The sequence below is a fragment of the Ursus maritimus genome, unplaced genomic scaffold (genome assembly GCF_017311325.1).
Source record: "Ursus maritimus isolate PB19 unplaced genomic scaffold, ASM1731132v1 scaffold_8, whole genome shotgun sequence".
Taxonomy (NCBI): domain Eukaryota; kingdom Metazoa; phylum Chordata; class Mammalia; order Carnivora; family Ursidae; genus Ursus; species Ursus maritimus.
In genome coordinates this window covers 62,856,759-62,872,757 of record NW_024426996.1, presented here as the reverse complement: position 1 = coordinate 62,872,757, position 15,999 = coordinate 62,856,759, and the positions used below count along the sequence as shown (strand labels likewise).

General features: G+C 46.4%; 1 protein-coding gene across 1 annotated transcript in view; it reads right to left on the bottom strand.

The window, feature by feature from the left end:
- Positions 1-15,709, bottom strand: part of LGI2 (leucine rich repeat LGI family member 2) — a 31,214-nt gene extending 15,505 nt beyond the window's left edge. The window contains exons 1-6 of the mRNA XM_040625360.1: positions 15,513-15,709; positions 13,552-13,623; positions 11,703-11,774; positions 9,622-9,693; positions 4,195-4,266; positions 3,301-3,470 (exon numbers count right to left, since the gene is read on the bottom strand). Coding sequence (XP_040481294.1) covers positions 3,301-3,470; positions 4,195-4,266; positions 9,622-9,693; positions 11,703-11,774; positions 13,552-13,623; positions 15,513-15,709 — 655 coding nt within the window. The remainder of the gene's footprint in view (positions 1-3,300; positions 3,471-4,194; positions 4,267-9,621; positions 9,694-11,702; positions 11,775-13,551; positions 13,624-15,512) is intronic.
- Positions 15,710-15,999: the final 290 nt, after the last annotated feature.

The following is a 15,999-nucleotide window of genomic DNA, read 5'->3' as shown; positions in this document are numbered from 1 at the left end:
ACGGAAATGGTAGCCATCATGGTCTGCTTCCTTTTCTGGAGACAGAAAAGGCTGCATTCTTTTAATTCTGAGACAGCCACAGGCCCCTCTACCTTCTGCTAATGCAAGCACCGCAGGTTCCGAACACTCCGGCCTTGTCTCTAACCCGCATCTCCCGCCTGCACGCCGACGTCTCAGAGACATGAGCATTCGCTGAAAACTGCAGGCTGTTTAAAGGGCAGACCAAAAAGTTTCAGTTTTTATTACAAAAAATTCCCAGAAAGAGAGAGAGCTGCCAAAATTAGAGAGCATTTTACAAATCTAGCTTTTAATGGTTCTATTTTCATTTGTTTTCCCAAAACATCGGTTTCATAATATTTTCTATATGCCGACTACCTGGCACAACACAGACTGTTAAATCATTTGAATTATACATCTAATTCTTAATAGGAGAGTCCTTTTCCCCGGCCCCCACCCCCACCCCCAAAAAGGAGGAGGAGGAGGAGGAGGAGGAGGGAGAAAAAGGAAGAAATATCTAAAAGAAAATGACTGATTGCTATGTATTGGGTGGGGGCTGGAGGGGCTGGAGGAATTTAAAGATCCTCTCCCATCCCCATTTTAGTTCATTTTTCAGACTGGCAAAAGCACGTTCATCGAGCAGAGATCTCCAACAATACACATATTGACATGACATCAATTTACCAGTGCTAAAGTATTAATGGCTTTCTCTGCGCAAAGTGCTGCTGCTTCCATTCACGTTGGATTAAGTTCATGATGTCAGTGGGACGCTTACAATTTAGGCCTTGCTCGCACTGGAATCAACAGATTTTTCCACAGCTATTTATAGCCCTTGCAGAAAATAAATTATACATGACGCCGATCCTATTGGGAGAGAAACTGCACGTTAATGCATTATTTCTCTTTGCATTTCATCAGCCCAGCAATAGGGAAGCTAACAGGACAATTAGGATGCAAAATTCACTCCCTCTAAGGAATTTAGCGAATTATCCACCTAACACGGGGAATCGTGAGTAGGTAACAGGGATTTCGGTGGTGGTTAAAAATAGACGTGAAAGCGGAGGGTTATGGAAGGACTGTGATTAATCTAGAAGCTGAAACAGTCCGGTGGCGGTTCTGCCGTGTTAATTACACCCGGGCGCCAGAACACAACGGCAAGAGAATCCTCCTCTCTCTGGGAAGAACAGGATCTTCCTTCTCCTTCCTCTACCTGAGGAATTTACGCCTTTCCTGAAAATCTGAGCTAAGAGAACAAGGATGCCCTCGGAGAATGTACTTCTTCCCAAAAATGTAGCGAGGATGCCATCCTCAGTAGTCCCCAGGCTCTTAGATCGGGCTCTCTATCTGCCATCCATCCCGATGCGTTTCCCTCCTAGCCTTTAATAAAGCACCAAAGAATGAGGCTTGATATGAGCAGAAGACAGGAACCAAAAAAAAAAAACCCTCAGAATTTATTGACTTCGTTCTTACAAGGCAGGGACTATGTCTAGGGGTGGGCACGGTTTGGGCACACTATTTATTCCTGATGGAGGTAACCATGAGTCTTAAAGGGAGAAAGCAGTAGCAAAGATAAAATCATCACCTGCCTGTTACCAGGGAGTAGTGCTGACTGTCTAAATTTTAGTAGGAATGTTTCTAGCAAGGACAAATATATATAACAGAGGGAAGATGACCTAAAAATGTTAGGGGACTCATGCTGCCCCATGGGTTCTGGGCTTAGGACAGGTTTCCAGAGCTGGCTACCTTGGTTCCAAGCCCCCTTTGACTCCTGGGACAATTCTGACAGTCCAGATCATTTTCATAACCGTCCCCAGAGTGCAGAGGTCAGAAATCATGTTTTCTCGTATAAATTATTCCCTGTTCCCAGGCCCTGGATAGCCCATGTCATGTCTCCCAGAGACTGGCAAAGTTTTCAGCCACTCTGGCCAGGCGTGAAGAGAACAATGAAAAAGCAGCTCACTTCACCTGGATATTTAGAGAACTTCTCCAGAAAAACCAGAGCAGAGACAGAAAGGAGCCCCAGTGAGCTGTGGTTTGGCATTTCACACCAAACGGCCTTGAATGCCACCTTTTGGTGCAAATGTCATTGACTACGACCTCCGATTTATTGCACTGCTCTGCAATACAATAAATAACCTGCCTGTGGCCTCCACTGGCCAAAGGGTACCTGCCAATTACACAGGTGAATAAGGCCCTTTTCGATGCTAGAAGACAAGGGCAGCCCACGAGTCTGCAGGCTTTCTCCCAGCAAAGAGAGAACTCATCAACTCCCTTATTTACGAAGATACCTAGAAACAGTTTTTACTTTGTGAGTTCTTGCTTATTTATTTGTTTGGAGGGTGGCAGTAGGACTGGCCTAAATGTCACAGTTTGTTCTTGGAGGGTTTTTTTTTTTTTCTTTTGAGTTTCTGTCACTGTTTCTGAGTTCTCATGCCTGCTGTTCCCACTGACATGCCTTGAGGCTTTGTAGGTATCAGCTCTCAACTGAAATGTTTATTTTTATAAGTTTGGTAAGCAGGTTTCATACTGGGGATTGATCTGCTTTCCTTTAAAAGCTGGCTTTCGAAGCTGGAGAAACTTCGCCTAGGCCTTTCAGACGGAGACACTCCCCTGCTCTCCATGAGAGGCGAGAGGGGAGGCAGTTAGTATTTTAATGTTGTCTTATAACCTGTAAAATGTATAAATGGAAACCTTGAGGCAGGCCGTGGAAAAAGGCAAAATCAAAGTGTCTTTACATTTTTCCTCAATGGGAGTTTTCTCTCCTTAGAGAGCTAGTTGTTTCCTCATATTTCTATTTTGCCATTGGTTATAATTCGTCAAGTTACCTCTTTGTACGCAGAACTACAAAAGCAATTTATGGATGTTAAAGGCTGCTATTTATTAGCTGAATGTTCAGTAAACTTCATATTATTCAATCAGGAGAGGAGTGAGCACAGTGGATCCAGAGGGCCGGAAGGCGGGCCTCTCTGCACTGACTTTCCACGAAAGCTGACTTGTAAATACCCAACTCCCCAGCTTATACTTTGGCCCTTAAAAAAAAACACAAAAAAACCCTTCAGAGAAATTAGAATTTTGTAAAGTATCAAAATTAAGGCAAAGGGCAGTTAACAGAAATCCTTCCAAACTGCTGAGATATTTTTCTGACCGATCAATTCATTTCTTTTAGAATGCTTAAACGTCACCGAAAATAATTTGGACAGAACACCTTTACACCCACTTTTCTCCATTCCCTGTGGATGACCTACAAGAAGAACAAAGGGGTTATCCTCCGTAACAGCCTTCAGTGCTAGTGGTTCCGAATACCTGTAGTGGTACATTCGTAGTCAAAGCTGGGCACGTCATTTAGCTTCTTCTCCTGATACTCCGGTGGACCGATGCAGAGGACGTCGGAGACCGTGGAATTGGTCATCTTCAACCACAGATACAACCACTTGGCTTTGCAGTCACATTCAAATTTATTGCCCCTTAAATCGCTAAAAAACAAAACGAAACACAAACACATAGACGGAGAAACGGATGGGCCTGAAATGTTTCAGCAGTCGTATGAAACTCCGGCATGATTTAACATCCTCATATACTGAATACCCCCCAAAAATGAAACTTAAAAAAATGTGTATTTAATGCATCCTATTTCTTGTACTTATCTGACTTGATTTAATGGTCTTTGGTGCTCATGATTTTAACCAGAGCCTGCAGAGAGCTCTTAGAGCTAACCTACCACCATGTCTCCAAACTGTCCTGAAACTGTCACCACGCCATACTGGAGATGGTGGAGGGGGACAGGGTTGACAGAAGAACACCACCCCTCAAGATGCAGGTCCTCACAAACAAAATCAGGACATTCTGGGGATATAGCCTTCACGGACACGACCGAAACTTTAAGATCTTATTACACACTGTCCAGTGAGAAGCGACAAATGCTAGAAGATAAATCAGAGGAACCCACTATCTTGAGAAAGGAACCCTCACACCAGCAAGCCTACCTTACCATTGGCCTAACGCTACTAAGTGTATTCCAACATGGCAAGACCTAACTAACACTATATAAACTGTATGCTCTTTCCCACCATGCACTCTTTGCCACCGATTTCTAACTACAGCATAAAAGAAATGCAGTAATGGGGAGAGGGGGGCTTAAAGACATGATTAACTGGGGCACAATGACAAGCACACATAAACTTAATTTTCCTTACTTACAGTTCAATCAGAGAGTCTAAATCACTGAAGACGTCCCTTGGGAGGGCTTTTATGTGGTTATTGGCCAAAGAACTAGAACAAGAAAGTCATATTTTAATGTGGTTTTTATCCTCAGGCCCTGTCACTCCAAAGTCCCTGAAACAAAGCTAATGATTTAAAACAGAGTTCTAACCCTCTTCAGTACAACGTGGTTCAATTTCTGGCTTTGCGCATCGATACTGAGATAAAGAAATGAGTTTTGTTGTACAAAGACAGCGTTATAGATGTGGGAGGACAATGTAAGTTTTTTGCTTTGTGTTTTAAAGAAGCATTTATTAAGCTCTTTATTTATACACATTTCTTAAACTTTGGATGGCGTCTTACGTCTCTCAGAATAAAAGTCAAATCCCTTTGATGGCGTACAAAATCTCTGTTGTCAAGTTACCCCCATCCCCACTTACCGATGGACTGGATCTCTGTCTACTCAGAACGCCCACACTGGCCCCCTTGCTACTGCTCAAACGGGCAAGGCACGCTCCCACCCCAAGGCCCCCGAACTTCTGATTCATCTGCCTGAATGTTCTTCCTCCAGCTACCCACACAGCTCACTCCAACACACAGCTCACTCTCCTTTAGGTCTCTCTTCAACGATCACCTCTTCCCTGACCTCTACCGTCTCCCTTCCCTGTTCTGTTGATCTTCACTGCACGACTGTCCCTTGGCATACTACCCATTTTAATTACCTATTCGTTTATTGGCTGGGTACTCTCCCTATACATAAGCAACACGGGGACAGAGATTTGGGGGTTTGTCCGCATCTGTATCCCCAGCATCCGCACAGTGCCTGGCACACGGCAGGAGCTCATTAGGTCTTTGCTGAGTGAATGAAGGAAGCACTTAAGTGAGGAAGATAAGAGAGAAGGTGTACAGTCTTGTCCAAGAAGTTCCCTCAGCGGTCCATCTAAGTGAGGTCTCTGACTTGGGACTCAAAGAAAGGATTCAGTAAATACTCTTTCACATTAAGATGCTCAGCTCTGACCCCACGATAATATAAAATCGCAATGAACGACTATGTTTAGAGAACAACGGATTATGATCCATTTCATCTTCTCACGAACGAAGGTTGACCAGAAACCATTTTGCCTTTTTTGCTCTTAGTGTTGCAGAGCTTTCCAACACGTCCTAGTCTGCTCTCCCTCTCCAGGAAGAACGAATATCCTCAACCCTTTTTCTGATGATTCAGGATCACGCAGTGCCCTGTCATCATCCTGCCGAAGATGAATGTCCGCGGTGCTGGGCTCTTGACGTAGAAAGATGCTGGGTGTTGAAAGAGGCCCATCAGGTCTGTGCTTCCCCCCTGGGCCTCATGCTCTAACGGGAGTCAGCCAGGAAACTGATGCCTACTCTTGTTTTCTTTTATACGGGTGAGTACAAACAGCAAGACACATAAATCATAAACACGCAGGCAAGTCAGCACCAACCTCTTTAAAATATATGTATGAAATTAGCCTTTCTTAGCCTCATTGGGATCCACTGCAGAAAGGAATTAAAGAAATGGGCATTCCTCCCTCCTTAGCATCAGCTCGCAGAGAAAGCTTTGAGCCCATTTTAACCCAAACATGCTTCTGCAAGATACCAAGAGACTATGCGGAGACCTAATCATTCCAGAATTATGTGCCTTCCTGCCTAGGTAACCACAAATGGCTTAAAATGCAATTTCATCTATTATTTCACCTTTTTTTCCTAAATGATTTATTACTTGTTTTTAAAGATGTTGGAAAATAGGCTGAATATGGAATCAGACTGAACATGCCTTAGAGGAAGCTTTCTGAACTTAAAAAAAAAAAATGTTTGTTTTACTTTTTTAGTGGTTGGTGGTCACCGTTTCTGGAAAGTCCAAACAACTTTTTTGTAGCTAATTAAAGGTTAATTATTTAGCTAAACATTTTTAGTTAATTGAAACGTACTGTACTGAAGTGACAAGAAGAGATGGAATGGTCAAAGCCAAAAGAAGCAGTATGTTTAGCAACCTTTCCAAGTGTTCAATTTAGATTTCAGAAAGCCAAATTGTTTCAATGGACTTCCACCCACTCACGCTAAGTGCATAACATTGCACTTTCCACTTCATTTTGTCTACACATTTATGGCACTTACTTATTTCTAAAACTACCTAACGGCAACCTGTCCCTTGGGCTTTATAGGACCTGCTGGAAAACAAATGTCCTAGATTTTAGTTACCGATCGGGACTGCTTCTTCAATGCTTTGAAACCTGATCTATATTTCTTGAGAACAAGAATGTGAGCCTGTAGGTGTTGGAAAAAGTCATAAAAGATAAAAACCAGAGACTTAAACAAGCAAATCCTTGCTCTCTTTGCTTAGGAGTTTACAAAAACTGGGACGAAGTGGGGAAGACTGGTTCTTTCTTTAAACAATGTATTAAAAGCTTTCATTACCACCTGCATCTCCAACCTAAGGAGTCAATTTTAAAAGTCACTTGACTTGCCTAGAAGTAGAGTGCAGCGCTGGCTTTCAGCCCTGAGCTAGACGCTGGGGTGGGAGGTGGGGGGGCAGAGCTAATGAACCATCCGCCTGGGTCCTGCCCTCAGGGAGCCTTCAATGCAGGGTGGGGGAGGGGAGATAAAACTGACATCATGAAACAGTACCATCCAGTATGCCACGGTCAAGTGTTGCGGGTGCTGAGTCAGAGCAAGGACTATGGGAAGGGCAGAGAGGAGATCAAGAATGGCTCCAGGAGGGAGACAGAACTTAATCTGGATTTCTTTTTTTTTTTTTTTTTTAAGATTTTATTTATTTATTTGACAGAGAGAGAGACAGCCAGTGAGAGAGGAACACAGGCAGGGGGAGTGGGAGAGGAAGAAGCAGCCTCCCAGAGGAGGAGCCTGATGCGGGGCTCAATCCCAGAACGCCAGGATCATGCCCTGAGCCGAAGGCAGACCCTTAACGACTGAGCCACCCAGGCGCCCCTTAATCTGGATTTCAAAGGAAAAGCAGGTTACAGTAGATGGAAGGTAGAAGAAACAACATCCAGGGCAAAGGAAGGATGTGAGGAAAAGCCCAGTAACAGGATGATTTGGGTGTGCACAGGGGTCCACTGAGAGATCAGTGTTCTGCAGACATCTCAGGAAATGCGGCTGGAGAGGTGGGGAGAGGCGGGTTCCGTAGGCTTGACTGTAGGATGGCAATGCACACTGGGACGGGTGTAGCATTGCATTGGGAGTACTCTGGACCTGGGGCGCCTGGGTGGCTCAGTCGGTTAAGCCTCTGACTCTTGATTTCAGCTCAGGTCATGATCTCAGGGTCGTGAGATCGAGCCCAGTGTCGAGCTCTGCGCTGGGCATGGAGCCTGCTTGACTCCTCTCTACCTCTCCCCCATTCCACCCCTCCCCCCACCACACGTTCTCTATTGCTCTCTCTTACTAAAAAAAAAAAAAAAAAGTACCCAAAGGACTCTTGCTTTCTACATGTCACTCAGAATAGGAGGTGCCTCTTAACACATATGCACGCATTATATACACACATGGTTGTGTGCACAAATAACACACATGCGCGCAGTTGTGCGCACACCCAGTATATACACGTATCTACCCATGTATACCAGCCCATGCATCCCTGAGCAAACACGTGCGAGGATCTGCAGCTGTGCATGCACAACACCTGCGTGGTCACACCTGTGTTTAGACCAAGGACCCACAGCCAATTGGTTAAATGAAAACTGATATCTGGGCTAACTCAGCCAGTCACGTGGGCTTTGCTGGGGTTCATGATCTGCCAGAGCTTTTGCTCAAAAACAAAGCCCCTCATTCCTGACTTCTGGGAACCAGATCTCTCTGGCCACAGCTGTTCCTCTCCAGACACCCACAGCTGTCTTCTTAGCAGACCCTGTCTGGCCGCTCACACTGCCAGGGGTCCTCAGCAGTCCTTGGAGAAAACGGAGACTTCTCAACAAGTGGGGGAGGCCACGATGTTCTGTTGATGATGGTGGTAACAACGCCAACCATACCTGGAGCCCTTGAGCGTTTACCAAGGGTAATGGGCTGGATGCTTTGCAAGCAAGCATTAACCCACCCCGTGCAACAATCCTGTGGGGTCGCTATATTCACCCCCATCTTCAGGATAAGGAAACGGGCTCAGAAAAGCTAAGCAATGTTAATAAATGACAGCCTTGAGATTTGAACCTCAGTCTACATGACTCCAAATCCATTATCTTAACCTTTACAGGAATATGGGGATTTGGTATCTGGGTTCAGTCTGAAACAAAACAAAACAAAGCAACAACAACAAAACAAGACTTTTCTACAGAAGAAAGAAAACCTGGAGCAATAATGACGATAAGAGGCCGACACTCTCCGGCATCAATGGTTGGACCTCCCACGCTCCTCCCTCATCTCCTTACTCTATGAGCTTTATTTAACTCAGACAGGGCTTCTGCTTGGTAGGATTCCAGAGTCAAGTGCTCCCTGAGCCTGTTGACAGACACCTTTGCCTGTATCGGGACTTGATGTGAACGATTATCTCTTTAGATGTGTATCAGTCAAGGCTGCACCCGCTGAAGGTCCACCCCTGCCCAAACCCCCCACTCAGCAACCCCCTATTCTCCCAATTTTCTTTTTATCACCAAGATGAGACATGATACCTTACTCGATCACAAAATATCTATCATGCACATGGGCCCTGGCTCCCAGTAATAAATTGCTCCTACCAAGCCAATGACTATTTTTACATTTTCATAAACACAACCACAATTTTTTCTGGTTTCCTAAGTTTGCCAAGTGTGTGTACTTGCTTCATTCCGATATGCCAATTCAAATCAATTTGTTTAATTTTTTTTTCCTCCAGAAAGCTATTAAAGAAGCCAGAGAGCTTAGCTTAAGCTGCGGATTAATCCAACATAAAAGAAAAAGCTATTTGCATTCAAATTACAGCAACCACAAAAACGTCTCTATTCTACTTCATCCTAATTTTGATCCCACATTCAACATTCTTCAATGAGTCATGGAAGCCTCAGTTCCCAAATCTGTAAAATGGAGAGTCACTGAGTATCATGAAAGATAAAGAAAAGAAGTCTCCCGAAGCATGCAAGCATGTGCCCCGCACACAGCAGGTCTAAGTGTGCGGTTTCCTCCCCCCCTCCTCCATAACTGGCCGCAGGCCCCTCACGGTTCAGAGGGCTCTGTAGGTCACATGAAGTCACATGGTCCACAATAGCCAATCAGGATGATGGAAAAGATCATAAAGCCAAGTGCATGAGTAAAGACACTGGGCTGCTGTCCGATCAACAGCACAGAAAACTTTGGGACAACCAGGAAATTCGTTTCCTTGACAGCATGTCAACACTATGGACGGTGGAGTCAAGAGAGCACAAGGCACCAGAAAGTGGATCTTATTCCACCCATTAAAGCCCCCACAACAGTTTTCACAGGACTTACAGGTGAGTCAGGTCACGGAGGCCACGAAAGGCATTTCTTGAAATGGTGTCTATTTTGTTCCCTTCAATGAACCTAAAGAGAAGAGCAGTAGCGTTCAACTGAAGTTTCTCGACTTAGTATCTCTAAAAAATGATATTCAAAACAAAATCGAAAAGCATGCATGAATTTAAAACATTCGTCTCTGAGGGTTAGGTCAGCTGCCCCGGCTGCCAAGTGAGAGGTGGGTTAGTGTGCAAGCACGCGTGCACGCAAGCGTACGTTCTGCGCTCCTTTCAGAAGCAGCACGGAAGGCTTCACATTCAGACCTGGCAACATGGGTAAAAACATCTTGGGGGAAAAGGGAAAAAAAAGAAAGCCCTATACAAAGGTAAGAAATTCTTAAATCCCTGCAAGACTGGAATGCTTCCAGACATCTTCCCCACTCCAACCTTCTTACATTTCACGGTGCCTGGCTATTAATACTTTCATTAATATCATTGTCTCTTGAGGGGAGCCCATTGTTTTACATCTCTGTCTTCAAGTTTTTGCAGAGGGAGAATTCCATTAAGCTCAGCTTCTGGCAAACTTGACTTCAGCGTGTCCTACGCAGTCTAATCTCTGAACAAATGGGTAAAAAGGCAGGGATTCTCTCAAGATCTCTAAGCCACTAGAAAATAGGAAATATAATGAAGTTGAGCATGGGCCAAACTTCTCGCTCTGTGCTAAAATGGCTTAGGGCTTGCACACAGGACCTTGCAGTAATAACTCGGACCATGCTTTAAAGTCTTTATGGGAAAGACACAAAGAGAATGCACGCCAACTACTCCCCAGGACTGCAGGGAAGTAAATTTTCGTTTACGGCATCCCATGACATCCAATGTAAGAGGGTCTTTGATGAGATAGTCCAAGGGAGAGGCTTTGCAACACAACGCCTTTTGTTAGTGAAATAGTTCTTGATTCTTGTACTGACATCTTTTTGGTGTCCGTGGGTTTCTTTTTTTAATCAGGGGTCTATTCGGTAATAGAATTCAGTAGAGAATGATAAGTGAACTTCCCCTCAATAACCTTGGCAGTAAGATGAACTGCTCACGGAAGGAAACGGATAGCTTTACATTTGCTACGGCCATGAGCTGTTTGTGTGCTTTGGGAGAACCTGGTGAGGCTTAGAACTTCGGTCATACCCCGCTTTCCATATTACATATACTATCGGGCTGTTATGAAAATACACATATTATGCGTACTCTGGGGGAAGAATTCCTTCAGAGACCTCTTTCCTAAGGACATAAAATCAGCAGAGCTTTCTCAGACCCAGGATGTGTTTAGAATTCAAATATCTACCTGTTAACCTCAGATAAGAAAGCAGAGATGAGGCTTTAAAAATCCCTCTGAATGCTAAGTAAGGAAATCCCATCTGATAGCGAGATTAATATTATTACAAAGTTACAAAAGACAAGGATGAAAGCATTTAAGGGGGAAACGGACATGAAGGGGGTGGGGAGGAGCAAATCAGAAAAGAAATCAGGAAATGAAATCAGAACACGGGCAGAGCTCATTTAGGGGAAGAAAACTGCACACCTGAAAAGGAAAAAAAAAAAAAACCCTCTTGTTTTAAAAAAGAAAAAATCAAATTAGACTCTCAGAAGCAGCTCACAGGAGATACTGCAAACAGGATATAGGAGGGCCAAATTAAAAACATGAAAGTGTAACCCCATACGGGGAGACTTTACGTCAAAATAAGGAATTCTCAGAACCCTTCAGCTTTATTTCTGGCTGATCAGCAAATCCATGCCTAGCTATGAGAGGTAAAAATATCCAGTGCAATTTCCAATTGTGCTTACTACATGCCAAATTAAATGTCAGCAGAGAATGAATGAGTATCTTTCCTTCTTTGTTTGCTTTCACCCGCTTTGTCTCCAACCTCCTCCTGTCCCAGCATGTTTATACACAAGTACACTATAAAAGGTCAGCGCTGAAAAGAGAATGGGGTTTTCTCCATTTTCTCCACCCCTAAGCTCTCGGAGAGATGCTGTTCTGCTTGGAAAGCAATACAGCGATTCTACAGACATACCAAATGCTCAGCAGAGACCAAGCTCAGAACTTACAGGTATTCAAGATGGAAAAGTCCAGCAAAAGCATCATCCCGGATGACGGTAAATGAGTTAGAATTCAGCAATCTGAAAGTAGAGGACAGATTTCAGGGCAGAGGTGGGCACCTTCAGTAACACAGCAAAACCCTCTTTGTTTCTTTCGCTAAGTTCTGATCCATGGCAAACATGGGCTCTTCTCAGCCTAAGACTGGCACGTTAGGTGCACAACCTGACTCACGATGCTGATGGACAGTGGCAAGTGGATTCCTTTTGGCTGGATTTACTGGTCATCCTCACGGCTCCACCCTTTCTCCCCTGTGGGTCTCTGGAAATAAGACCTGATAGCTGTTATCTCAAAACATTCTACCACTCAGCACAACTAAACAGCCAGTGAATGCTTTCTCATGCACAAGCAGTCATGGAATCAGAAATCTAAAAGGACCTAATCTGAGTCTATTTGGGGGGAAATTTGTGTCCAGAGAAGTTAAGTGACTTGACCAAAGTCACACAGCAGTGACCGAAAAAAATAAAAATAAAAAAATCCTTTCTTCCATATTATACATTCCCATGAGAAATAATAAAAGAGTTCTAGAAATCTTCAGAAGCCACTTTATCAGCACATAGGTTTCTGTTAGTCACCACTTCAGTCTATTTGGTGAAATACCTAAAATTGTATTTCTAGCCTATGGAAAGCATATTTTAATAGAACTACAATTTCCAAGAAATCACAGATTTTAAAACGTCAAGTACAATGTCGTAAGTAGGTCCGTAACATTTCAAGAACAAAAAATACCAACATTAAGTTGATTTAGGATGAGACGTGACCTCCTAAAGGCTATTTCCTCCTAGTTTTCCGTACTACACGCTTATTTTCAATGTCATCTCAGATTTAAGAAACAGAACAAACAGAATGACTTATGTACTCATGACTTTGCCTCTCACTGACTTGCTTTTGAAAACTGCTTTTTGGACATTTCTTTTCATCAGCAAACAATAACTGAACTGGGATACGGGGCATGACAGGAGTACTCGCCAAGAGTGGCTGCACGCAGAGCAGTTATGAGTGTGGGTTAGAATTCTGGCTGGGGGGGAGGGGTGCTGGGTGGCTCAGCTGGTTGAGCGGTTGAGCGTCTGACTCTTGATTTCCTTGATGTTTGGCTCAGGTCATGATCTCAGGGTCCTGACATGGAGCCCTGGGAGGGGCTCCGCGCCAAGTGGGGAGTCTTCTTGAGATTCTCTTTCCCTCTCCCTCTACCCCTCCCCCAACTCATGTGTGGGCACTCTCTCTCTCTCAAAAAGATAAATACATCTTAAAAAAAATAAAGAAAGAAAGAATCCTGCCTGGGAGTTTGGACAAGTTCCTTAACTCCTCTGAGCCTTAATTTTCTTATCTGTCAAAGGGGGAAATAAACTCTCCTTGTAGGGATGATTAAATAAAATTTTCCATATAAACATACAGTATGCTGCCCAATCGTTTACATACTCGGTCAGCTAAAAAATGCTTCTATTTCCAGAGACACATAAAAAGTTTAAAATGTAGGTTTTCTTTCAAAGTGAGGCGTCTGGGAAACACTTCATTTAGGTGAAATTCAGGTCATGATTCAGTATAATCATGCCCCCCAGTTGCCAAATACAGGTGTTGGGATCTATGATAAAGTCCTTGAAGAAAACATGTGTCAGAAGAAGGAGGCGACACTGAGCAAAGAGCCTGAGACTCAGCTGGGTGGGGACACCACAGGGCAAGTTAACACCAAGAGTTTATTGGGGTATTTAAGGAAGGACTGGCTCCTAAAAGGTAGAGACGGCCCCTCCTAGGACTGCACCTTTGGGACCCCCATTTTCAGAGAGAACTTCCCATACTCACAGCAGCTGCAGGGAAGGCAGATGGGAAAACATTCGGTCCTTGATTTCCGAAAACGTTCCATTTACCAGGCTCCTATAGGCAAAAGGGAAGCAAAACAAGGCCCAGGGTTTTTTTTTTAGAAGTGATTGCAGGCTGGGCAACCAGTCTTATCTTCCATCTGTATTTCAAACTCCTCCACTCAGGAGTGAGGCTTAAAATCGTCAACCAGAGGCTTCTCGGGGGTAGAAACAAGAGGAGTTAAGCCATTTGCCAATGAACTGGATCAATATGAAAACTAGTCTGAATAATAGAAACCTTTACCATCAGTCTAGCTCCTTCCACAGACATTATCTCAGCAAGTTTAAATCAATCTCCTCACTTCCTTTTCTTAACTACAGGAGGCCCTGGCTGAAAATGGATAATTGCTTCACCTTTGCCCATGGTTCTGTTTGTGTAGACACAGCATTAATGTCGGCAGGGGAAACTCTGGGGTAGGATTAAGCATTCCCCTTGGGAGCGCATCTCTGAAAGACACTCGGAGCGTTTCTGATTAAATGCACTGTGAAAGCCTTGGGGAAAAACTCAAGAGACACCTGAACTTGAATGTGCGGTGGGAGGCAATGCCATCTGCCAGATATAATGGTCAATGCCGGGGCAAGCAGCTTGTCTATTTCTGCGACCAGGTCCCCTATCCTTTCTGGCCACAGCAGGACCTCCACACTTTAGTTCAAAATTATTTCAGTTAACATGCAGATCAATTAAGCAGCTGCTGTTCTAAAGGATTTAACAAGGGGAATTCCAATTTCTGGAATCCTCCATGTCACACGACTTAGCAACATTAGGAATCAAAAAGTCCCTCTGTTGCTGCCAGCCAGGTCATCCTGAGTTTCTATAATGCAAATGGGAACCCCTTCAGCCCTGGACCTTGCCTCGGGTGGGAAGCAGGGGAGTGTAGTACCAGGGACCTGAGCAACTTCCGCCCCTGGGATTCCCTGCCTCTGTGACTGAGTGGGCATCACCCCAGCACCCTGGCCTGGAAGGAGGAAGTTTTTTCAGTGGGAAACATTGCCCAGCAAAGATACGGCCCTGTAGCCCCTTCCACCGCCATTAGGAGACACGGTTGTGGGGGAGAGTGGCTGTGTGAGGCCAGGTTGAAAGCATCTCTTAGCAGGTGAAGAAATAAGGGGGAACCCTTCCTGTCAATTCCTCCAGCGCTGAAAAAGCAGCTAGCATAACGTGTGCTGGGGAGAGGGGCAAGAAGCTTGTGAGCTCCGGGCGAGAAGGCAGGCGGCCTTCCAGCTCTTGGCCACTGGCCTGGGTGCCCCACATGTCCCAAAGCTCTGCCAAGCCCTGTGCTCCCCTCTTCCAGGCCTCAGGAGCTGGCCCCCCACTTCCAGAGGCTGCATGCCTTCGCTCGGGTTCTTCCCAACCTGCAGTGTGGACGGGTCGGGAGAAGGCCACGGTGTAAACCACCGCCCCAGACAGGAGATGGGACGGTGAGGCCTCATCCCTCCCCTGTTTACTCTCACTCCAGTCACGCTGGGCTGCACATTCATGCCCCTACCCAACCACCCCTCCCCACACACCCCTCTCAAACTTTAATGCGCCCCCAGAATCACCTGGGACGCCAAATGCAGACTTCAAGGCTCCACTCCTGAGACCCCGCTTCATTCAGCGCGGGCCCGGGAATCTGCATTGGCACAAGCTCCTCCAGGTGAGTCTGGTGCAGGTGGCCCGCGGGCCACACTTTAAGAAACACTGCCACGGGGATTTGTCTGGCTTCCCAGGCTCTGGGGCTCGGGTTCCCTCCACCCTCCCCAGGGCCCGAGACTCCACCTACGTCCCCTAGCGCGCCCCCACCCAAACGCCAAAAAGAGGCTGGGAAGTGGGGTCAGGGTCGCGCGGTCCCAGCGCCAGAGGCAACTCCCCGGCAGCGGCGGGCGCAGGGTGGGGCGGGGACTGGAGGGGTCCCACTCACTCACAGGGAGCTGATGTCGCCCGGCACGATCCTGGGCACCCAGGAGGAGCCCACGCAGATGATGGACTCCTTGGTGCAGCTGCAAGTGGCGGGGCAGCGCGCATGCCGCCTCACCTGCGCGCCCGGCGGGATCAGGCACGCGGCGCCGAGCAGCAGCAGCAGCCGCCCCAGCGCCCCGCCGCCGCCCCGCCGCAGCGCCATGCCGGGTCCCCGCCGCCCTCTCCCCGCCCGGGCGCCCACCGCCGCCGCCGTCGCCGCCGCCGCGCCGCGCGCTCGGACCCGGCGCCGCTGCAGACCCGAGCGCCGCTCGCTGCTCCGCCGCCGCCGCCGCTGCTGGCGAGGACGAGGGCGCCGCGGGTGTGGGAGGCCGAGCCGCAGCCGAGTAGCATGCTGGCCGCCACCCCCACTCGCGCCCCCCCACCCGAGCCCGGGGCTGCTGGGCGGCCGCCGCCGCTGCGCCCGCCGCACTCGCGCCCGCCTGACATCAGCAC